The sequence below is a fragment of the Theropithecus gelada genome, chromosome 2, assembly GCF_003255815.1.
Source record: "Theropithecus gelada isolate Dixy chromosome 2, Tgel_1.0, whole genome shotgun sequence".
Taxonomy (NCBI): Eukaryota; Metazoa; Chordata; class Mammalia; order Primates; family Cercopithecidae; genus Theropithecus; species Theropithecus gelada.
In genome coordinates, this window is record NC_037669.1 from 119,240,989 (window position 1) to 119,266,900 (window position 25,912).

At 39.3% G+C, this 25,912-nt stretch overlaps 1 protein-coding gene across 1 annotated transcript in view; it reads left to right on the forward strand.

Moving 5' to 3' along the window:
- The window catches only part of PLD1 (phospholipase D1), a 167,113-nt gene that overhangs the window by 93,555 nt on the left and 47,646 nt on the right, over nt 1-25,912 (forward strand). The window contains exons 18-21 of the mRNA XM_025377614.1: nt 648-766; nt 2,853-2,966; nt 16,048-16,158; nt 18,974-19,062. Of these exons, the coding sequence (XP_025233399.1) occupies nt 648-766; nt 2,853-2,966; nt 16,048-16,158; nt 18,974-19,062 (433 nt within the window). The remainder of the gene's footprint in view (nt 1-647; nt 767-2,852; nt 2,967-16,047; nt 16,159-18,973; nt 19,063-25,912) is intronic.

Sequence of the window (25,912 nt, forward strand, 5' to 3'; positions counted from 1 at the left end):
ACTTTTGTTTTGCTTCTGTTTATTTTTGAAAATTTTTTAAAACGTTGGAGACTTGATTTAGTCATTAGTCATGTGCTTAAGGACTCTTTTTTTCAGTTATAAGAAGAAAAACACACGAAATAGAGCTGAACTGTCTGAAACCTCCAGATTTGTTATAGGCACATTTTTGGGGTAATAATCAGTAATTTTTCAGGAAATGGTAGGCTCCCTTTGATCATCTTTTATTCTGCTTATTTCCTGCATTTCCAAAATGAGAATGGCGTATTTTCAGATTATCACTGGGTTTATATGTTTAAGAGGAGATAGAGATGGCATTGCCTGCCATTGTTTCAACAGGATAAAAAATTAAAAATATATTATCAAACACACAGCCTTAGATAATTTGTACCCACTCACATCTTGCCATGTCTAGTGATTATCTAATCCTAAGTGAAATGGAAACATATTTGGGGAGGTGCCTGGGAGCTATGTCCCTGCATGTGAAATCTGTTTCCCTTGATTATAAAAATGTTGTTCTGTGCAAGCCAAGAAATATATACCTAGTGAGCACTAACCCACGTTTCCTTTTAGTATCGTAGTTGGAGTCAGAGAGCCTCTGCCCCAGCACCGTAGTTAATGACTGATCCTTGCCTGGTGCACCTGGGCAGATTTCATTGACAGGTACTCCATGCCCCGGATGCCCTGGCATGACATTGCCTCTGCAGTCCACGGGAAGGCAGCTCGTGATGTGGCACGTCACTTCATCCAGCGCTGGAACTTCACGAAAGTACTTGGATATTGCTATCATGATTTATCCACATGAAGAGAGGCAGGCCTAACTAGAGAAGAGGTTCAGAGGAGGCTGTTGGCAAGAAGAGATTGTCGTGGCCACAACTATGTCACCGCTCTGCTGTTGGCTCCATTGATGTCAGGGTGCCTGGGCATCTGGGCAAAAAAAGAGGGAAACATTTCTGAATGTCCACACCATAGACAATTCAGAGTGCCTAGGGATAGGTGCTGCTGTGTGGGTCCTGATTTTAATTTTGTTAATATCTTGGACACAGTGTTGACCAAGCATTTAGTAGCCCGGGCTCGGTAGTCATTTGCAGGGCTGTTATAGCGGGATGGGAGCCTTGTTTAGATGAGAGGGCTTGAGCTTTAAAGTCCCGTCCAATCCTGGAACTGCAATGGGTTTATATTGGTACAGGATTCTGAGAGCTGGTTCTGAGCAAACCAAGCAATATTAAGAAGGTAGGGCCATTTTCCTTTTCTCCAGATTGTGTCCTCATTACTTGTAAGAACTTGACCTAACATTCAAACCTAACATTCATAAGTTAAGTACGTATCATTCAGGTCGGGCTCGGTGGCTCACGACCGTAATCCCAGCAATTTGGGAGGCCTAGGCGGGTGGATCACCTGAAGTCAGGAGTTCGAGACTGGCCTGACCAACATGGTGAAACACCATCTCTACTAAAATACAAAAATTAGCTGGCCGTGGTGGTGGGTGCCTGTAATCTCAGCTGCTCTGGAGGCTGAGGCAGGAGAATCACTTGAACCCAGGACGCTGAGATTGCAGTGAGCCGAGAGAACGCCATTGCACTCCAGCGTGGGGGACAGAGCGAAACTTGGTCTCAAAAAAAAAAAAAAAAAGAAAGAAAGAAGGTACATATTCAGGTGTTTTTAAAGTTTCACTTTATTTACTTGAAGTGATAATGAGGCATGATTCCCCTTGGTCATTCTGAAAAAGAATTTAGTTTTATCAACCACTTAGACTCTCACTTTGTTTTTCATTCACATGAGGATTATAAAAATTTAGTGGACATTCTAATGGAAATTTTTTAACAAAAATTTAGGGGAGATGGATTAATAAACAAATGGGGTGTTACTTTTAACTTGCTGTACTGGCAAAGATAAAAATCTCTGCTAATACCTGTAGTTAGGTTTGGGGTGGTTTTTGTGGTGTGCTCATACACGCTGCCCCAGGGAGGATAAATTGGTACAACACCAATAAGTCTTTTTTAAAGACTTTGATCCAGAAAAACTTATTTCCAGGTATTCAAACTAAAGCCATAATCCAATAAGGTAATTTATTTTGATATGGCTTCTAATAATTCAAATAAAATTAGAAATAACAGAAATCCTTACTAATAGGAATTTGTTAAACAAATGATTCTTTTATACCATTTTACTATGAAGTTATTAAAAATAATGATATCCCACTGTATTGCTGTGGCAAGATATCTAGAACATAATCAGTAAAAAAACTAGTTTATAAAACAATAGTCTTATTTTTGCAATTATAAACTTTTATAACTACAGATTATATTTAACCTGTCTTTATAAATATAAAACAATATGTCCCCTACAAAAGGTAAAAACAGGACTCTGAGAAATAGAAAACAAACACAAATAATCTGTAGCCCTTCACTTAGAAATGTCCATTAACATTTTTCTTTTTCTTTTTCAAATTAACCTGAATTTCTTTTTTTTTTTTTTTGAGATAGAGATTCACTCTTCACTCTTGTCACCCAGGCTGGAGTGCAATGGTGAAATCTCAACTCACTGCAACCCCTGCCTCCCAGGTTCAAGTGATTCTCCTGACTCAGCCTCCTGAGTTGCTGGGATTATAGGTGCCTGCCACCATGCCTGGCTAATTTTTGCATTTTTAGTAGAGATGGGGGTTTCACCATGTTGGCCAGGCTGATCTTGAACTCCTGACCTCAGGTGATCCCCACTCCTTGGCCTCCTAAAGTGCTGGGATTACAGGTGTGAGCCACTGCGCCCTGCCATAAATTTATTTTATAATCACAAAGTAGGGAGAATGAATCTTTTTTCTCATTTGAATATTTTTTATCCCTTTTTCTTTATTTTAGATTATGAAATCAAAATACCGGTCCCTTTCTTATCCTTTTCTGCTTCCAAAGTCTCAAACAACAGCCCATGAGTTGAGATATCAAGTACCTGGGTCTGTCCATGCTAACGTACAGGTAAGTTCTGGCTTTTCTTTTTGACAAAATGCTACCGAGTAAAATTACTGTTATTGGACCAAGGGCCTGTTACATTGGCTTCAGATTTTTCAATGACTGCTTTTCTAAGGCAAAACTAAATGGACCTTTTAACACTTAGTATTAGATTTCCTATGTTAAATGGATTCAGTCTAGTCTCTTTTTAAAACTCTTATAAATATAATAAATGCGTGTCCTTAGAAAAGGCCACCGCCAAGGAAAGGCTATTCCTGTAATTCCTTCTGAAGTGACCCTAGCAATGTGATTCCCAGTAAACCTGGACCTGATACTGCCTAAGCACCAGGAATGTGGCTGAAACTTAGCAGCTAGGAAGCTAGTTGTAGTTCAATCTAATTTTAGTTCCTGATTAACCAAATGTCTTCTAGAGGCCCTTTTAATGGAATAAGGATTTGTCTTAATAGAGTCACAACAGTTTACCACATCCAGTTTAACCATCTCAAACTACAAATAAAATTCAGACCTCGTGGGGCTCTGAGGCCTATCTAGGGCCGGCCAGCTGGTTATCAACAGAGGTGGACCTTGAAATCCTAGTCTAGTCCAGTGTTACCCAGTCTGCTTCCTTTACCAACTACAGCTCAAATATCTTGAGATCATGTGGGGACAGAAGTAGGATGGGCCACCTTTGGTGTTGCCTTTTGTTTGAAGTCATCACTATGGGCATCAGAAGAATTGTTTACGTAAAGTCCAGCAGCCTGCTACTGCTACATATCATCAGTAGGGACTATATAATGCAGACATGGATCCTAGGGAACATGATTATATAAATGAAGTGCCTAAATCAGTTATTTTGCATCGTGTGCAATTGGAGGTATGTGTATATAAAAAATCAGACATTTCAGACTGTAGATCAAATAATAGAACATTTTTTTTAAAAAAGGCCAGGCACGGTGGCTCCCGCCTATAATCCTAGCACTTTGGAACGCCGAGGCAGGTGGATCACCTGAGGTCAGGAGTTCGCAACCAGCTTGGCCAACCCTGTCTCTACTAAAAACAAGAAATTAGCTGGGCGTGGTGACATGCGCCTGTAATCCCAGCTACTCGGGAGGCTGAGGCAGGAGAATCGCTTGAACCCAGGAGGCAGAGGTTGCAGTGAGCCAAGACTGCGCCACTGCACTCCAGCCTGGGCGACAGGGTAAGACTGTTTCAAAAAAAAAAAAGAGAGAAACGGCTTGAGAGAAATATCAGCAGCAAATACTAGTCATCCCAGGCTAAAAAGAAAACTAATTTAAACTCAGAGGCATAGATAGCTATGATTTATATGTAAGCTGATGAATATTTTATGAACCTGTTTAATTTTATTCTACGTGGAGGAGAAAAAACTACCCATGCTAGAATATAAAATAAGAAACTTGTTATTAGGAAAATAAGAATTTAAGATTTGGACTTGCGTTATTATTGACGTCATGGTCAATTTATCAAAGTTAGCTGATGTTAATAAGTATCTATTGAAAATGGATTGCTGGGAATTAAGTATTTTTGTAATCAATGAAGAAAGTTTTAGCATAGTGTTGCATATGCATATATTTTCCACTTCACTGTTGGTGAAGTCCTGACTCACATAGTCTCATCCTGCTGTCTGGTGAGGTCGATAGATACTGTATAAGATGCTTCTCTTTGTTCACTTTTTCCACATCACCGATGTTGTGTGAGAAATGACACTAGACTGGGTGTGGTGGATCACACTTAGAATCCCAGCACTTTGGGAGGCCAAGGCAGGAGGATTGCTTGAGCCTAGGAGTCCAAGACCAGCCTGGGCAACATAGTGAGACCCCATCTCTACAAAAAGTTTTTAAAAAATTAACCAGGCATGGTGGCACATGCTTGTGGTCCCAGCTACCCAGGAGGCTGAAGCGGGAGGATTGCTTGAGCCCAGGAGGCGGAGACTGCAGTGAGCCTTGATTGCACCCATGCACTCCAGCCTGGGCAACAGAGCGAGACTGTCTCGAAAAAAAAATAAATAAATAAAAATAAAAAGTAAAAGAAATGAGACTAGATCTGATAAGCTCATATGTTAATCCCTCATATGTTCAGGTGACCTGGATTCAGGAATCTACAAAGCCAAGGATATTTAACAAAGCTTATTCATTCACTCGTTCATTCATTTATTCAGCCAACGTATGTTTACTAAGCGTTGTCCGTTTGCACGGTGAAGTCATCAAAGCACACTTGGGTGTCAAGGGGGTAGACAGAAAAGGAGTTCTCTGCCTCTGGAAACTTAGTTAGCTGGGGAGAGATAGCTGAGATGAACAATTCAGTTTACAGTGCAAGTTACGGTCTCTGAGTAAATGTTGGTGTGAAAGTAAGGACCAGCATGCCATGAGTTTGGAAATCCAGAGCGACAGAACTGGGTGTCCGCTCTAAGGAATAATCCTGCTTGCTCAGAAGACAAGAAGACTGACTACAGTAACCCATTCCCTCTAAGAGAGGTGCTGATGAAGTTAGATGGCATAAGGCCGGGGCGGGGGTGGGGGCGGGGTGGGGGCTGCGCCTGGAGTGCTGGCCTAGTGAATTTGGACCTGGTACCGGAAGTGCTAGTGAACTTTGGATGGTTTTTTTTTTAATTGCGCAAGAAGCATGATACATGAATGTTCTATGAAGATTAAGGAGAGAGTTTTCCAAACTGAATTTACCTGTGAGATTCTGATAACTATTCCACAAAGATTCCTATGGACAGATAAGGCTTTGTAGAATTCTTTAAAACAGGTCTCCTTAGCACCTTTGTGATGCTACAGTGTATTATAAAACCACTAAGAAGGAACATGATGTGAGCATTTCCCAAGCTTATTTGACAGAGAATCTCTTGTTTTATGCATTCTTATCTGTTTCCATCTTTCCAAACAAATACCTTGAGACCAAAAGTTTATACACGTGAAGAACTTATTAGACTAGAGAGAGAATGAGAGCAAGGGAACAAGTGAAGAGGCTGTTACATTAATTCTGACATATAATTAAGTTCTAAACTAGAAATGAAGAGAAGGGACAAATAGGAGATATTTTTGAGGAAAGAGACAAAGGGACATCACGACTAGGAACTAACTGAAAATTTAGGACAGAGGAAAAAGTTAAAGATAATTAGTTTAGTGTCACAAAGTCTCCAAAGAACCATAGGAACTGTGTCATGACTGATGGGCCAGGGCACTAATTGAGATCACCAAAGGACTCGGGTAGCTCCTGTAGTACATCTAGTTCTGGGTGCTATAAATTTTGCAGCATGATAATGGGTGTATAAAATGAGTATATAAAAGTGTCGCTAGGCAGTGCTGCTGGAAATATCCAGCTAAATATAATAAAATGCATTTTAACACTAACAAATCATGAAAGCACACAAGGTGGTGTGGTATGAAGACTGTACAGCAGCATGTGGCCTCAGCATGCCATTCCCCCTCCCTGAGTCCAGTTTTGTCATCTGAAAGCCTTATGTTTGGTATGAATCTGATCTGAGTCCCTTCAGACATTTAAAAAGGAAAATTTTCATTCATCGTCTTTCATACATGAGGTATCGTTCAAAGTACAAGTGTTAATGACTGTCTACTTAATCCTTCTGCTATAGCTATGATCCCTCACAAAATAGAACTCAAATGGCCACCAAAATACACTTCTTAATTTTTAAAGTAGTTAGAATGACATTTATCACTAAATAGAAATAGAAGCCTTTGCTCAGAATTTGTACCTTGATGGTTAAACTTGTTTCTATGGATTTTTGAAAGAAAAGGAAAATATGTAAGCAAATTAAAACATAGATACATTTAATCATATGGCAGTGATAAATAGGACAAAAATTAAAAGGAAGGATAAGAGTTAAGAAAATAGGACATCACTGATGAACTCTTAAATTCCAAGATTATAAGATTATAATTTATTTTACTCCTCTGGTCCTGAAAACCTGCTATATCTATAATTAACTCTTTGCCATCTCAGTGCCTAAAGTAAAATCTCCTACAGACTGACTGGAGTTAAGGCTGTGAGTAGGGAATGAATTGCTCACTTCAGGAACTCATATTCCTTGTAGCTTCAGGCCCTTGCTTAGCTTTAGGACCCTCAGCTGCCCAGGCCTTTTCCAGACCTGTTCCCAGTTTTATATTTGTAAGTCTGCATTGATTTTGTTAAAGAGGCCTCCCCTAGTTTTCAGAGTGTGACACCTAGCAAAACCTGGAGCCCTCCTGGTTTGTAGTAGATGTTTTTCAGAAATGCTGAACTAACTGTAGGGTGAAATAGTGGAGGTAGCCAGGAAGTGTATCTGTTTGAAGATAGGAAAGTCTGAGATGGCCAGAAACTTGAAAACAAGCAAACGAACGAACGAACGAACGAACAAAACATTATCCCCCTACGTTTCTCCTTTTCTGTGAAGTTGTGATCATGATATTGTTTCACTTTCTTCACACTATTTACTGGCTGGAATCGTTATTTATCTTTTCAGACACTGGTTTTTCAAGCTGTGAATGTATGGTGCTTAGAGGGCAAGAGTGGTAATCTAGTCCAATCTCTGGTCTTTCAAAAAAATCCAGAAGGAGCAAGGAGACAGGCACCTGGCTGTGTGGGAGGCTATTTAATTTTTAAAGAGTTTGTTGTCACATTCTCAAACCTTTCGATCTCAGCTATCATGACAGTAGCCAAATGACTGTTACCCAGTTGAGAAATGTAATAAATTTTTTCCTCAGGATTATTGTTGTTTGCATAGCTTTTAACATAGTTATTATAGCAATACTAAGAAGGAAATGTATTTTTTGATTTTTTGTTTATTTTTAATTATTATTGATACATGGTATTTGTACATGTTGGTGGGGTACATGTGATATTTTGTGACATGCAGACTGTGTAATGATCAAGTCAGGGTATTTGGAGTGTCATCATCTCAAATCTTTTGTTATTTCTATGTGTTTGGAACATTTCATGTCCTCTCGTCCAGCTCTTTTGAAATATCAACACACTGTTGTTAACTATAGTCAACCTACTCTGCTATTGAGTACTAGAACTTATTCCTTCTAACTGTTTGTACCCATTAGCCAGCCTCTCTTTATCTCCACCCTATTCCCTGTACCCCCCTACACACACCCTTCCCAGCCTCTAGTTTCTATCATTCTTCTATCTTCTTGCATGAGATTGACTTTTTAAGCCCCCACATATGAGTGAGAACAAGATTTTAACATAGCTGATTGTTCATAATGTAACTTAGAAGCCACAAGCTTATTTAATTGTGAAGAAAAATATAAGGTAGCAAGTAAGGGATAGATTCTAGAGCCAGACTGTGTTAACATCTCAGCTCTGTGACATACGAGCTGTGTAACCTTGGGAAAATTACTTCACTCTTCAGCGTGTTCCATTCATTTAAAAAACATAAATGACACTGTCTGTCTCATAGGATTGTGGTGATGGTTAAATTAATACATGCAAAGCATTTAGAAGAGTATACCAGTTTGAGTTCCATCAAAAATAGCCTTCATGCTTTCCCTAGTGTTTCAAAAGTTTGCAACAGGCCAGGCGCAGTGGCTGAGGCCTGTAATCCCAGCACTTTGGGAGGCTGAGGTGGGTGGATTACTTGAGGTCAGGAGTTCGAGACCAGCCTGGCCAACATGGCGAAACCCCATCTCTACTAAAAATACAAAAATTAGCTGGGCGTTATGGCACATGCCTGTAATCACAGCTACTTGAGAGGCTGAGGCAGGAGAATCGCTTGAACCCAGGAGGTGGAGGTTGCAGTGAGCCGAGATTACACCACTGCACTCCAGCCTATATGACAGAGCAAAACTCGTGTAAAAAACAAAAAAATAGTTTGCAACAAAGAAGTTAACATTTCTCTGGGTAGGTCACCAGGCTAGTTCTAGGGATAGAAATTTTTATGCCATAAATCTATTGGAATGGGGAGAAAGGGTATTTGACATAATAAAGTAAATAATAGATAAAATTCAAGTTATTCTTTTGTCTGGAGAAGGGCACTTAGTTGCTAATTTTTTTAATACAGAAACATTGGTCACACACCACTGGCAATTCCACAGAGGGGAGACACAGCCAACCAGGGAGAAGGGAGCTACGGCAGGCAGTGTGGATGCCTGCCCACCAGCACGAATTGCTGCTTCTGAAAAAGTCATCCAGACCTGATAGCTGACTTCAGCAGCTTCCACTGTACTTTTAAAATAATCTTGGGTGTTACCCCTCAGTGCTGAGCCTTCTCAGAAGCCTGTCAAGAGCACTCAGAGAAGAAATGGCAGGAAAAGTCATGGGTAGCAGGAGGAAGTGGGAGAGATGGTTCTGAAACTGCTTCTGCACAGAGAAGGTGAAGAAACTAGAATAAACTCGGTTTCAGAGTGGTCTTAATGGCATTTAAGATACGTTATAAAGACAGAGGATATTTGACATGTCTGTTAAGGTGAAAGAAAATGCTGAATGCCATGTCGGCATCAACATGGGGTCAACACATGGGAATCTTTTTAAAGCTCCTAATAGAAACCTTTCCTTGGACAATCGTGCTGAGAATTCCTGCCTATATGGAAATAACTCTACTGGAATCGAGTCTTCAGTCCTATTTGAGGGAAAAGAAGGAAAGAAGGAAGGGAGGGAGGAACAAAGAAGGGAAGGAAGAAAAAATGAGAAAGAAAGGAGGAAAGGGAAAAAGGAGAGAGAGAGAGAGGAAGGAAAAAAAAAGAAAATTTTCAAGAAAGTATAAATAACATCCAAATTATACTACTGAAAAAAATTGTTTTCACACTTGGAATAAATGTCTAAAGGATATTCCAAAGGATCTGTTAGATCTGAAAGGAGAGCAAAATGTTTTGTATTGCAGAATGGTGTGAGAGAATAAAGTAGATAGGTGAAGAATAAAGTGAGCAGGTGGGGGTAAAAGGAATCCACTTTGTCCATTTCCATGGAAGTTATTTACCATGGGAGTTGTTTTCCACGTATGGGCCAGGCCTTCACGGACTAACACATTTGTGAGTGTTACTGTGGGTCTTGGCTGGAAGAGCTGATATGAACAGAGCATTTGCTATGTGCTTGGCACTGTGTTAACCCTTTGTGGATTATCTCACATACATTCAGCAGTCTGTAAGCTAAACTCCTGTGCAACCTGTTTCTACAGATGAGGAAACTAAGACTATGAGAGGTTAAAATAACAGTAACTAGTGGGGGTCTGGTGCAGTGGCTCATGCCTGTAATCCCAGCACTTTGGGAGGCCAAGGCGGGCGGATCACCTGCATCAGGAGTTCGAAACCAGCCTGGCCAATATATTGAAACCCCATCTCCACTAAAAATACAAAAATTAGCTGGGCATGGTGGCGTGGGCCTGTAATCCCAGCAACTCAGGAGGCTGAGGCAGGAGAATTGCTTGAACCTGGGAGGCGGAGGTTGCAGTGAGCTGAGATCACACCATTGTACTCCATCCTGGGAGTCAGAGACTCCATCTCAAAAAAACAACAAAAAAAAAAAAAAAAAAACAGTAACTGGTAGGGATGACTTGCTTCTAAGCAGTTTGGCTTCAATGCCTGAGGTTAATTAGCCATGGATACTGTTTCCAGTAAGACAAAGATGGGTGTAACCACTGGGGCTCTAGCAGAGCAAAGCTTCATGTCCTATTTGTCTTTGGGTGTCACCTTGTGTTGCCACAGCCCCAAATCCATCCCAAACTCTCCTTTTGCTTATTTCTGGCTCCCAACAGCACCCAACTAATACTGTGTTTCCTAGGACTTCTTTCACTTTAAGTCCTATTCTTCAATAATTACCTTTTCTTTCTGTCCTTCAGCTTCAAGATTAACTTTTCTCTTTTGTTCAGGAAAGGAATCATCTTATGTGAATAACTACACACTGTGATATGAGTGGCTGACACTCAACTAGAAAAGTGGCTATGAAAAGAAAGAGCTTGATAAGATGAGACAGGTTCTTGAACTAGGTCAGTTTGGTGATGCTCGTTGCCTGCTGTTCTCCTCAGTACAGACTGGAAGGAAAAGGCCCAACAATCAGAGGATTCCCTTCTCTCCCCAACACATACCACTTGTGAGCTTCTACACAGTTGGCCTCTGCTTGTGGAACATTTAAAAGTGCTTTTGTCCTAAACAATCTTTGTTTCATGATTGACTTGGAATCTCAGGGAAATAAAAAGGAATTCATATATGTGCTGAATTTATAGGGAATAAAAGCATTATGGTGAGAGAAAGGAAGGGAATTTGGGACAAATACTAAGAAAGATCCAAAGGTTTTTCCTTCAGAAAGAAATTTCTGTTATTTAATCCATACATTTGACTTGGGCCCATAGGATGGAAGGTGATTAGGGATTGTGGCTAAAGAGAAGGCTATATTTTAGGTTAAAAAATAAGACATAGCACAGAGGAAAATGACTAGTCCAAGTTACAGCTTTGAAGCTAAACCATAAAATCAGAAATATGCCATTTTTATATATTTTAAAATTATGTTTTCACATTCGCGGTTTGAAAAGTATGGGTTAGATTTGATTCCCAGTACATTTGGGACAGCAAAGATAAGCTATATTTTTGCATGTGAGGGAACAGTTTGGGGGTTATCTCAGTTACATTGGTTTAAAACAGAAATGCAAGACAAGTTGGTGAAGTCAGTGAAGAAAATGAAGAGAGTAAATCCCAAACTTAAAATAAAAGGAAATCTCAGTGGCAATGGAAAAGGTGAAAAAATAAAACAAAAGGAAATCAATCAAAATGGGTGATATGTTTTGGCTCTGTGTTTCCACCCAATCTCACCTTGAATTGTAATAATCCCCACATGTCATGGGAGGGACCCAGTGGGAGGTAATGGAATTATGGGGGTAGCTCTTTCCCATGCTGTTCTGATGATAGTGAGTAAGTCTCATGAGATCTGATGATTTTATAAAGGGGAGTTCCCCTGCTCATGCCCTCTTACCTGCTGCCATGTAAGACGTTCCTTTTCTCTTCCTTCATCTTCTGCCATGATTGTGAGGCCTCCCTAGCCATGTGGAACTGTGAGTCCATTAAACCTCTTTCCTTTATAAATTACCCAGTCTCTGGTAGGTCTTTATTAGCAACATGAAAACGGACTAATACAATGGGTTTGACTTATTTGACTGTTGATAAAACTTTCTAGGCCATCAAGCATTTAAAGCAGTTAAGGTGATTTTTATATAACCTCAGGGTTCCCTGTCTGCGGTTCAATGGTCTAGGCAGAGCAAGAAGGAAATTCGTATTTTCCGTTTTTCTTGTGGTGATAGGGAGATTTTTAACTAATTAGAATAGTAGTAAATGAATAACGATCCCAAGTGATTTTCCTCCGTGTTGCTCGAAAGATATGTTTCAAGTTTAGCCGCAAAAAGATGACATTTTTTATTAATGAGTTTTTATTGTGAGTAAAGGATATGGGATTGGACTCAGGCAATGGGATAGATGATGCTGAAGCCCCTCAGGAGGTAGGAAACCCCTCATACTCAATGGTTTTATAGGCATCAGGGAGCCCCCTCCACTTTTTCTTATGCTCTCCCACAGGCTGATACATAAAATGGTCTTTTTTTTTTTTCTTTTAAGATGCAGTTTCTCTCTTGGCACCCAGGCTGGAGTGCAATGCTGTGATCTGGCTCACTGCAATCTCCGTCTCCTGGGTTCAAGCAATTCTCCAGTCTCAGCCTCCCAAGTAGCTGGGATTACAGGCACGCACCACCAAGCCCAGCTAATTTTTGTATTTTTAGTAGAGATGGGATTTCGCCATGTTGGCCAGGCTGGTCTCGAACTCCTGACCTCAGTTGATCTGCCCACCTTGGCCTCCCAAAGTACTGGGATTACAGGCATGAGCCACCACCCCTGGCCATAACATGGTCTTGTTTTGGCTTGAAGCTTTACATATTTTAAATACTTAAATGCCTACAGATAGAGAAACATTTACCATTATCCTTCACAGAAAAAATGGCAAATATGTGACCTTCAGGCGTCCCCTTCCATGAAAGCCATTGAGGATCAACCTCAGATTTCTTCCCCAGTGCACCTGCTTTCAAGAATTGCCTCTTAACCCAGCTGTCCAGGAAGTCATTCTGAAACTATTAGACTTCATATGCAAGCTGACATCGACATAATTCTCCTCATGTGTATCTTATGTGAATGAGTTTATTGAATCTTACGTGAATGAGTTTATTGAGTCAGAGCAAATTTTGAGAGTAAGAAAGGAAAGAAAGTATAAGGTTTTTGGATTTGAGGGAAAAACTCAGATGTTACCAGCAAGGGTGGGTTATAAATTTTGTCTATAACTTTTTATAGAGGTAGACATACTATATATAGAACATCTAGTACTAAGTGCCACATACCATTATTATTACTTTGTGTTTGTTATGCCATTTTTTCTTCACAGCAGCTTTAGGGGATGGGGAGAGGTCTCAGTTGTACAGTGGAGGAAACTGAACCTTCATGATATTTAAATGATATGTAAATGCTCTTTCACCTTGGTCAAGGCATTTAAACATAATGGAGATTCCGGTCGGGCATGGTGGCTCACGCCTGTAATCCCAGCACTTTGGGAGGCTGAGGCGGGTGGATCACTTGAGGTCAGGAGTTCAAGACCAGCCTGGCCAACATGGCAAAACCCCGTCTCTACTAAAAATACAAAAATTAACTGGGCATGGTGGCACGCATCTGCAGTCCCAGCTACTTGGGAGGCTGAGGCAGGAGAATCACTTGATCCCGGGAGATGGAGGTTTCAGTGAGCCGAGATCACACCACTGCACTCCAGCCTGGGCAACAGAGCAAGACTCCGTCTCAAAAAACAAACAAACAAACAAACAAAAAAACCCCAAAAACCCTTGAGGTTCCCTTCTTTCCTGGGTACTCTGCAATTGTATACATTGCCTCCAGAGTTGTATAGAATCACATCAATAACATGAGAATCTTCTCAAAGTAGACCGCATTTTCGGTGCTATGTTCCTTAGTAACAAAATTAAACATTAATTTGAGTGGACTAAGAATTAAAACTTCTATTTCTTCAACCTTTGTTATTTCTACCTGATAAGTAATAATGCAGCTCCTTGGAGATGATGTAAAATCATGATATTTTTCCAGTATGGATAATATTTATCTAAATTTTCCTTATGAGTTCTCTTCTGTGATATTTAATATATTCATGTTGACAATTAAATTTTGAAATTTTGTTGCACATATTCATCTGATAAATTTTTTAATACTTTGGCGACATTTTGTAATAAATAACTCATATTGGACAAATAAATAACACTACTGAGGATGGCACAGTCAATGATTTTTAGTAAGTGTGAGTTTTGGATGTAATGGCCTTATAGTTTCAATTTTAAAGTTATTGATTTGAACAAGAATTTTACCAGGCCTTTTATACAGCAGACATAGAACTGGTTATATATTGGATCGCTTTTTATATTCCTAACGAGTATGGGGCCATTCTTTTTATTTTCAATATCAGTTGACCTTATAAAGGACAGTTTTCACATTCATTTCAAACCAGAAATAGCAAGTCTATTTTTATAGTAATTCTTTTGTGTGTCATGCTATTATTTAAGCACCTACTATATGCCAACATCATACTGCAATGCTAGTTAGAATGTTGAAAAAAAATGATGACCAACATTGCTGAGTGTTGAGAGCGCCTTCCTTCCATGTTCTCTCGTCCTCTCTCCTGTGCACAGCCACAGTCTGCTCTGCAGCATCCCTGACACAACCTGCCACAGCTCAAACGCATCCTCTAATGCTCATGAATAATAACACTTATAACCACTTAATAGGTACCAGGCCTCCTACTACACATTTCACAGTAATTCATTTAATCTTCTCTATGACCCTGTAAAGTAGAACTCCATTGTATAGAACAAAAATCTGAGGCACAAAGAGGTTAAGAAACATGATCAACAGCCAGTAAGTAGAGTAGTTGAGCCGGGCTTGGAACCCAGACAATCCTGCTCTGTATCAGCGTATTTAACCTATATTCAGGTGTCTGAGCAAGAAGAAGCTTGAGTAATCCAGCCTGGACAGGTGAGTATCTGCGTAGAGCGAGGCAGTGTGGGCGATGAGAAAGCAGCAAATCTGAGAAATCCTCCAAAGAATAAACAGAAGTAGATGTGAGATTGAATACAGACGCTAAGGAGAAGAGCCATGCCAAACAGCATGCCAAAGACTAATGGAATGGTGGTATGCCCCTGGCCAGTGGGGTATTTGAGATGGGAAATGGTTTAGAGAAAAAAGTCATGAGCTCCACTTTGATGTGTTTAATCTGAGGTGATGGGATCAACTCCAAATTGACTGGTATGACACACAGATGTGATGAAATGGCAAAGCAGTGTGGCATGGTAGAAAAACATCAGATATGGAATGACAAAAAGCAAGTTCAAGCTGTGAGGCTGATGCTAGTACCTCTGTGACACCATGCAAGTTTCTTTGCTTCTCTGAGCCCCAGTTCACTTTCCTGTGATTAATTTCCTTTATTATGCCATTAGAAAGTTTAGACTAAAGTGGCGTGCCATGGAACAGACAGCCAATTAAAGGTAGAATGAAGATCACATGCTTAAATGAACTACCTTTCAGAATGTATTAATCCGAGCAATATCTATTTAGGGGAAAAGGAATAATCACATTGTTAAGTGAGAGCTAGGATGGCCATATCATATGGTCCAAACCAGTACCATTTTAAGAGTGAAAATATGTGCTCTAAATAAATACACCAGAACAACAGGGATTCTGGTGTAATTGTGGGACTGTCATAGGAAAGGAATACAAATGGTTACAGTACTCACAGCCACCAGAAGAGGTACTTCTGAAATAGTCTTTATAGAAACCACAATTTGTGGTTTCCAATTTTGAATGAAAATAATCCTGGATGAAAATGGGTATATTCAGGATGTGATTTCCAGCTGAGAACCTTCCTTATGGACTGTATCCAAAGACCAGTTCCTTTCTCCCGTCTTCCTTAGCAGCGTTCCCCACCCCACTACTCTCTGTTTCACACAAGACACTCAAGCCACTGTAGTCATTCAGTCATCTAGAAAAAGGAGTGACTTCATTGTATTAATATGTCTGATGTCCTCTCCATTGCTAATACTTGTTCATTTCTGATTGCTGCCTTATAGTTGCTCCGCTCTGCTGCCGATTGGTCTGCTGGTATAAAGTACCATGAAGAGTCCATCCATGCCGCTTACGTCCATGTGATAGAGAACAGCAGGCACTATATCTATATCGAAGTAAGTCCTGCTCATGTAAATTCATGTGAGAAGCTGCCTTCCCTTAAATATCATGCCGAGATTTCAGAGTCCCCAAACTTAGGACCTGTCATATTAATGAGTACATTTTGAGATGTGAAACGTGCTGGAGAAGCTCTGGTTCATATCACCTGGATTTTGACCTCCCAAGCATACCTGGAATTGGGTCTGCATTGTCATTAACTCAAGACTGTATTGAGAGTCTCCCAAATCTTTGCTATTAAAATGCATCATCAACTCACTCTAATAGTATTAGACAGAAATACCCCAACATGGATATGTAAGTTTTGATTTCCCTTCGGTTGGAGGGTTTAAGTGTGAAGCAAGTTCTACTTCAGGAGAGCACACACAGGGGTGAGTTGCTAAAATAGAGACCACTGGATGCTACTGGTTTGGGCATGGCGAGTAGGGAGACTGCAGGGAAAAGAACATGGAAAAGGAACATGTGTGAACATTAAGAGCAGGTACCACCTTCTTCAATCCTGTGTGAACTACTATTCATTATGAAGCTTTTTTTCATTCCAGAATTTTTAGAGTATATGAGAAAATCTGGGGACACTGAGTTTAGCTTGGGAACTTAAATTACTCTTCAAAGTGAATATAAAAATAGTTCAGAGAACTTGAAAAACCCTGAGAAAATAAAAAGTCACAATAATGGAAAAAATAAATCATAGCATAATTTCCTTCTTTATTCAAGTCTTTTCTTTCCCAATGAATGTTTTAAAGGTAGATAGGGGAATGGGTTAACTGAGGAAAACCATTCTAGCCCTGTTTTTCTTCCCCTTGGGTCCTGGCCCTCTCCCACTCTGCATAGCAACAATTCATTACAGACAAGCAGGGAGGAATTGGAGCTTTATTTGTTTCATGAGCCTGGCTAGAGAAACCTAAGTTAAATATAATATATTAGCTGGCTAAATGCAGTGTGATATCCTGAATGGCATCATGGAATAGATATAGGACATTAGTGGAAAATGAGCAAACTCTGCATAAAGTCTGGAGCTTAGTAATGCTATTAGTATTATTAATTTCAACAGTTATACCATAGAGATGTAAAGATGTGAAGGCTGGCTCATCTATTGCCCAGAATCTTTTTGCTTCATCTCTTTTTAGTAGCATTAACATCAGCTTTTCTGGCCGGGCACAGTGGCTTACGCCTGTAATCCCAGCACTCTGGGGGGCCGAGGCGGGCAGATCACCTGAGTTCAGCAGCTCAACACCAGCCTGGCCAACATGGTGAAACCCCATCGCTACTAAAAATACAAAAAAAAAAAAAAAAATAGCCGGGTGTGGTAACGGGCACCTGTAATCCCAGCTACCTGGGAGGCCGAGGCAGGAAAATCACTCGAACCCGTGAGGCAAAGGTTGCAGTGAGCTGAGATTGAGCCATTGCACTCCAGCCTGGGTGACAAAAGTGAGACTCTCTCAAAAATAAAATAAAATAAAATAAATAAATAAATAAATAAATAAAAATAAATAAATAAATACAAAATCAGTTTTTCTTTTTAATGTGACCATAGTATTAAGTGATGTCAGTAATGCCATGTAGGTAGACATGTTGGGACACAGACCTGGTTGACACTCCTCTAGTCAAGATAAGCAATCAGCATTCACCCGACTCTTCCAAAAAAGGAGAAGTAAAGGACACGACATGTAGCCAGTCTGTGTTTACAGCTGCTGAGGAATGCTAAGCTTCTTTATAATATGAATTCAGAAAAAGAAACATGGTTTGGTTGCCACTGAGATTTTGATTGTCTGATGCCCTAAGGGGAATCACATTCTCAAAAGACTTTCTGCACTGTGTCTTCCCATAAGTTTGTCTTCTGGAGGCATTTTACAGATTTATGCACTTAAGTATACAAGCTCATAAAGTCATAAACATGATAATGCTGCAAAGGGATGATAATTACGAGTTGTTACGTATATATCTCTTTACCTTGAGATGATTAGCAAATACTACTTTGTGATAATTGTCCTTATAAATTACAGATGCGTTGTAACAATCTATTCTATTTGAACACATGATATTAATAATATTTGCACCAAATTTTTAACATTTCTTTATGCAGCAACAAAATCTTTTGCACTGTTATGATAATGTCATAACTTGTTTTCTAGTAACAGTTTTAAAGACTATTTTGTAGATATATAAATAGTAGAAGTACTTAGAGGAAAAAAACATTTATTTTATTTTATTAACTGGCTTATATGTATGCAACATACAAAACAGAGCTGAGGCTACTTAAAATAGAAGTTCAGCGATAATAAGATACCCAAACAAACAAGACAAGGTGAAAGCAGATACCAGGAAATAATGGAGAACGGGTGGAGAAAAGTAGACCAGGCTTTTGCCATCTACCCTGTTATAAAAGCAAGCTTAGCATGAGGTAGGATGTTTGCCAATATAGAATTTTTAATCATAAGAATTTATACAGTGTGTGAATCTGAAAGAAACTAATTTCCCTATTGATTGAATTTGCAATGTTCCTAAGTATTCTGAGAATGTAATTTAGAAAATCCCCTATGAGGAATTCTCATTGTGGAATAATATAGTATAACTTTCCACTTGATTAAGTGTTATAGGTGATAAGACCTGGAACCAAATGAGACCCAGAGTGAGATGAGGCAGCTTTTATTCTGTGTCATTGACTTTCTTGATGTGATTTCAATGATCAGAACACATCTGCTGTGTGAAACATTTTAAAATATATATCAGTGTATTTTTTATTTACCATATTGTCCTTACGTATACTGCTTACAAAATAAAGACTAACATGATTGTCTTGTTTATTTCTCATAGAACCAGTTTTTCATAAGCTGTGCTGATGACAAAGTTGTGTTCAACAAGATAGGCGATGCCATTGCCCAGAGGATCCTGAAAGCTCACAGGTAACAGCCTTTGGCTGGGAGTTTTTGCTACAGATGTTCTTGTATTTATTACTAAAATGACTTTGCAAGGCCCATTTTTAGAGTACTGTCATTTCCTAGCAGGCTTAAATTTGGTTCAGCCAGCAATAGGTTACTGATGCCTTTAGTCTGAGTCAGTTGCTAAAAATTCTTTAGTCCCCTTTCTAGGGAATTTGAATTCTTCCAGGGCACAAAAATTTCTTCCTGGCCAGTCTGTTTCCCACCCATGAGGTTTGTGATTTGTTTTATTTAATAGCAGACTATGAGCTGTGTTCACTTAAAAAACAAAGCAAAATAGACATAATATTTTGCTGTGGGTTATGTTTAAATTCTTGTTGCCATATGTCATATTTATTCAGCTCATGGGATTATTTCTTTAATAATTGGTTTGCTGTGATAGAATTTACATACCGTACAATCCAGCCACTTAAACTATAGAATTCAGTGATTTTTAGTATATTCACAGAGTTGCACAACCACCACCTAATCAATTTTAGAACATTTTTATCAACCCAGGAAGAAACCCCATTAGCAGTCATTACCCATTCCTTCGTTTTTTAGCCCCTGGCTACCACTGATTTTTCTTTTTCTATAGATTTGCCTAGTCTGGGCATTTCATATAAATGGAGTCACACAGTATGTGGTCTTTTATGACTGATTTCTTTGTCTTAGCATAATGTTCTTGAAGCTCATCAGTATTATAGCATTTATCAGTATTTCATTTCTTTTTATTGCCAGATAATATTCCATGACCTGAATATACCACGTCGTATTTATTCATTCATTAGTTGGTGGACATTTGGGTTGTTTCTACTTTTTGCCTATTATGAATAATGCTGCTATAAACATCCTTTACTAGTTTTTGTGCAGATATGTATTTTCATTTCTCCAGGGGTAGAATTGCCAGGTTATAGCTAACTCTATGTTTAACATTTTGAGGAACTGCCAGACTGTCTTCCAAAGCGGCTCTGCCATTTTATATTCCCACAGTGTATGAGAGGTCTAGCTTCTCTGTATTTGCCAATAGTTACTATTATCTCTCTCTTTGATTATAGTCATTCTAGTAGACGTGAAATACCGTTTTAGAAATGGTATTTCATTGTGGTTTTCATTTGAATTTCTCTAATGTCTAATGATACTGAGCATTTTTGTGTGTGCTTATTGGACATTTGTGTATTATCTATGGAGAAATATCTACTCAGATCCCTTGCCCATTTGTTCATTGGGTTATTTGACTTTTTGTTGTTGAGTTGTAAGAATTCTTTATACATTCTAGATACAAGTCTCATATCAGATACATGATTCCCAGTTTCTCCCATTCGACGGCTTGTCTTTTAACTTTCTTGCTGGTGTCATTTGAAACGAAAAATATTTTTTATTTTGATAAAAGCTAATCAGCTTCTATTTTTTTCCTTGCATCCCTTGTTCTTTTGGCATCTAAGGAATATAGATAGTGCTATCTAAGAAATCACTGCCTGATCTAGGATCATGAAGATTTATGCCTGTTTTCTCCTGAGAATTTTATAGTGTTAGCTCCTACATCTAGATCTCTGACTCATTTTGTTTCTTTTTATATATGGGGTGAGTTAGGGGCCCAACTTTTTATTCTTTTGTTGATGGATATAGAGTTGTCCTAGTACCATTTGTCAAAAAGACTATTCTTTCCACATTGAATTGTCTTGGCACAAGGTACAATTTCTTTTTATGGCTGATTTCAGCTCCATGTAAAAGTAGCAGAATAAACACATAAACACAACCATTATATTTCATTACTTCAAGTCATTGAATGCATGCAGTGAAGAGTAAGTGCATATACATTTGAGAATTAAAACATTTTTTACTTCCAGTGTCATGTGGTACTTTGATCTCTTTTTTTCACATAATATTTGGGGACTTTTATACTGAAGGACATATTATAACAGTAACTATCAGCATTTTATGTGATTCACAGTTTATAACTACATTATCTCATAGAATCTTCACAACTACTCTTGAGAGTAGGTCATGTATTTGTTGTTGTTATTGTTATTATTGCTGTTGCTGCTGTTCCCATTTTTAGGATTAAAAACTGAAATTCAAGAGGTTATGTGACTTGTTTAGGCCACTAACAGCAATAGGTAAAAAACAGCTTTGAGCCTAAATCTTTGGACTTTCAACCCAGTGCTTCCCCTCACATGACTCTAATGCATTGATGGTTAGGATTAAAAACCCATTCAGGGCTTCCCCAAGCTGAGGCAAATGTGTTGGGCCTATAGTTCCCTTCCCCTATTGACTGACCATTGGATGCAGGCTGATCCTAGGGAGTGGGGATGACCTTGAGTGAAGCAGGTCCCTTTCACCTATGGAGGACTCCATACTTTTCATACCTGGAGGACTTCACTGTGAGTGTTCTGTGGCCTACATGCTCAATAGCTGATGGGATGGCTGTCTTGATCCCATGGTGAGAAGATCTAGGCAGCACACTACAGCATCCATCACATCCTGCAGGGTGTACAGTGGATCTCACCCGTGACTACGCATCAAAATCACCACTGACTTTTGCAAGATTGCAGAGAGCTTAACACACCTCCAGGCTTAATGGATCATAATTTCCTGGAGTGGGGTCCGGCATCCGTATTTTATACTGCCCCAAATATGTGTTTTTAAGTGTTTGGGAGCCTGAAAGAATATTTTTCTTTACTGTAGTAATTTGTCTTTAAAAATCTGGACTTCTAAAATAATAAAATTAGGCTGGGCATGGTGGTTCATGCCTGTAATCCCAGTACTTTGGGAGGCCAAGGTGGGTGGATCAACTGAGGTCAGGAGTTTGAGACCAGTCTGACCAATGTGGTGAAACTCTGTCTCTACTAATAATACAAAAATTAGCTGGGCTTGATGGTGCATGACTGTAGTCCCAGCTACTCAAGCTCCTGTGGTAGGAGCTTGAACCTAGGATGCGGAGATTGCAGTGAGCCGAGATCATGCCATTGCACTCCAGCCTGGGTGACAGATCAAGACTCTGTCTCAAAATAAATAATAGATAAATAAGTAAATAAAATTATAACATTTTAGGGTTAGAAGAAACTTCAAGATATTTTCTGATGGAACATTTCCCAGTGATCTTATCAGCTGCTCCTGAAAGGAAAAGGGATCTGTGACTTTAAACAGTATGGTAAAGTAGCACCTGTTGCAGATTGTATCTTACACTGGAGTTTGATGGAGCACATTAAAGACTCTGGCAATTTCAAGTTTGCTTTGTGGAAAATGGGGAATTCATTGATCAAATTTCAAATAAACCATGTGTCATTTAGCTCTGATCTCTCGATAGTCTCATTTTTTTGAGAGGCACATTTTCAAAATGGTACATGTGTCACACATTTAGACTTTCCGTGGATACACACACGCATCCTCAAAACATATTTTACGTTTTTTCCCCTCTCTGCATCTCTGCATTCTTGTTAATCTCCCTATGTTAACTGCAACTGTAAAACATATTTTTGCTTAATTTCAAATCTGTGAGCTTGTGTTCTGTGAGCTTGTGCTGGGCAAGGTAAAGGCAGAATTAAAAAGCTTATCTTGGGCAGGTGTGGTAGCTCACATCTATAATCCCAGCACTTTGGGAGGCAGAGGCGGGAAGATTGCTAAAGACTAGAAATTTGAGACCACCTGTCTTTACAAAAAATAAAAAAAAATCCAGGTGTGTTGGTGTGCCTATAGTTCTAGCTACTTGGAGGCTGAGGCAGGAGGATTCCTTAAGCCTGAGTGTATGAGGCTGCAGCGAACTGTAATCGCACCACTATACTCCAGCTTAGAGGACAGAATGAGGACTCGTCTCTAAAATAAACAAATAAATAAAAATAAAATAAACGACTTATTTTGCAGGTTGCTGGCATGGGGTGCCCCCTTTTCACTAATTAGGGGCCATGATATGCCATCCCAAGCTTACCCCTCTCTCTCCATTGACTTCTCTGTAGTCTTCTTTTCTGAGACTCAGACTGCCAAAGTCACATTCTTAGCAACAAGTATAATTTTGGCTATTTGAAAAAGAATAGAATACAGCCCAAAGCAGATGGAGGGAAATGACAGTCCGCAGTCAGCCAGGCCTCACCAAAGGATACAGGCCCTCTGCCAGGTCCCTCCCACCCTGGAGAAATCTGAGTCTTCAAATTGCCAACTCCCTCAACTGGGCTAAGTCTTTATTTTTCTGCCAGCGCTGGAATCCAGCCTCACAACAATTCCCCTAAGCAGTTTCTCGGTTCCTCTCACTTCCTCTGGTTCCTTCTCAGCAGCCATAATTCTTTATAGAAATAGGTTTGCAAAGCCTCCATATTCTGACATGACCTAGAGCCTCAGACTCATGTTTATTCCATGCTGACCTAAGAACAGCCAGGGGAATCAAAATTAAAAACAAAAAAAGTCTTCACTCTAATAAGTAAAACTGTCTCAGAGTTGAGGCCAGCTGCCCAACCCACTTGAAACCTTTCTTTGACAACTCAAATGTGATTGGACGTCAGAGAGGAAAAAAAGAAAAATCATAATCCACAGTCTAAAATTTACTGTTTTATGCCATGTTTGACTAAGCTAAAAGATAGGACCAACTGCTCCAGGTAGACACATTTTTAAACACTGTGTGCCATGAATGAATGGTTTCTGAGGAGGATCTCAGATCTTTGCACATGGAAACTTGACATGCATAATTTTTCTGCTTTGGTAGAAAGTCAGGAAGTGAGAAAGTGCATTTTATAGTTTAGCAACAAAAAGTTGACGCATGCAATGAAAATAGGCAGTTGACTTAATGCTTTTGTGTTTTAATATTAAACTGCATTGAAAAATATGCTATTTAACTCCATTAAAAATACAGTTTTGAACATTGTTCAAACTTACCATGCTTCTTTTTTTTTTTTTAAAACAGAGCCTTGCTCTGTCACCCAGGTTGAAGTGTAGTGGCAAAATCTTGGCTCACTGCAACCACCACCTCCCAGGTTCAAGCAATTCTCCTGCCTCAGCCTCCTGAGTAGCTGGGATTACAGGCACATGCCACCACACCCAGCTAATTTTTTTTGTATTTTTGGTGGAGACGGGGTTTCACCATGTTGGCCAGGCTGGTTTTGAACTCCTAACCTCAAGTGATCCGCCCACCTTGGCCTCCCAAAGTGTCCCTCATGCTTCTTATAACTGTAGAAGAGCTACTGCTTGCCTGTAAGTGGGTGGTATGGGAAATACCACACTGAGAAACCTGAAATTATTGGGGGACCAGATGTCTGGAGACCTGGATTCTCTCCAGCTCTGTTATCCACAGGTATGTGACCCTCTGAGTACGTCAGTTTGCCCTTCTGACACGCTGTTTCTTCACCAACCACGAATAATAATATCTGTTCTACCTAGCTTATATGAATATATGTGAAAGTAGTTTGTAAGCTGTAAAGCACCAGTTCAAGTAAGAAATTATTACAGCATTTCCATGATATTCATCATCTGGAAATATGTTGTTCAGTGTAAATTCAAGCAAGGATAAAGAAGCATGATATTCAAATCAGCTGTTTCAAAATTAGTATTTATGCTAGAAAAAGAAATGTTTTAATTGAAAAGATGTTTAAATGTTCCATATTTTAAATTATTGGATGGCTACTTCTGGATAAGAAAAATTTGTTTTGGTTTCTCACCACTGGCTCTTGTTCATCTTGTGACAGGTTTAGGCACACAATTACAACACTTCTGTCTAGAAGTTTGCTGCCAGAAACCTATAGCTCACTCTTCCTGGGGATCGATTTTTGATTTCCCTGTTATTGATCTGATAACACCCTCCCCCAAAATATAAAGTAAAATAATAAAATGTATTCTGAAGCATAATATATGTTCAGTTTAGCATTGTTTTAACTTTAGATGCTATTTACTTGTTGTTATTTGAAGATATGCAAGCTCTCTAATTGAAATCACCGGTTGATATAATTGAATGAAAATGTTACCAAATAGTTTCTGAGTCTTTCCACATAATCAGTGCTGTACCTGTGTTACCTCATTCAGTCTTTGTATCAACTTTATGGGATTGGTTGTGTAATTACTCCCATTCTACAGATGAGGCTGCTGAGGCCTAGTGAGTTTAGGTAACTTAGCCAAGTCATATAGCTGTGGTTGGATAGGAGTAGGACTCAAACCATGTCTGTAGGACCTCAACTTGTGCTTTTTACTAGTAAACTACAAAGCTTCCCCCATTTCAAGGGATGTGGAAATTTTCGAATGGTAAGCCTCCCAGAAATCTATGAAAAATACTTTATCTTGAAATTTTAAAAATTGAATGAGCTGGGCACTGTGGCTTATGCCTTTGATTCCAGCACTTTGGGAGGCTGAGGCGGGAAGATCACTTGAGCTCAGGAGTTCAAGACCAGTCTATGCAACATAGTAAGATCTAGTCTCTACAAAAATAATTTTAAAAATTACCTGGGTGTGCTGATGCATGCCTGTGGTCTCAGCCACCCGGGAAACTGAGGTGGGAGGATCTCTTAACCTGGGAGGTCAAGGTTGCAGTGAGCCATGGATTGCACCACTGCACTCCAGCCTGGGTAACAGAGCAAGACCCTGTCACCAAAAGAAAAAAAAAAAAAATCAGATGAATGTTTTATTTTTTAAAAGTAATGCTTGATAGATTAAAAGTTCTTGGGTTTAAAGAAAAATCTATGTCCATAATTACCATATCCTATAATTTTGTACCAAACTGAAAAGACATGTTGGGCTTGTTTCAGGAACACTGTCTTAAAGAAAATTTAACTGCAGTTATAATAAAAAGAATAAAACACATTTTATCTAAGTATGCCAATCACTGGTTTCACATTTTTTCTTGTGGGATAACTCCCAA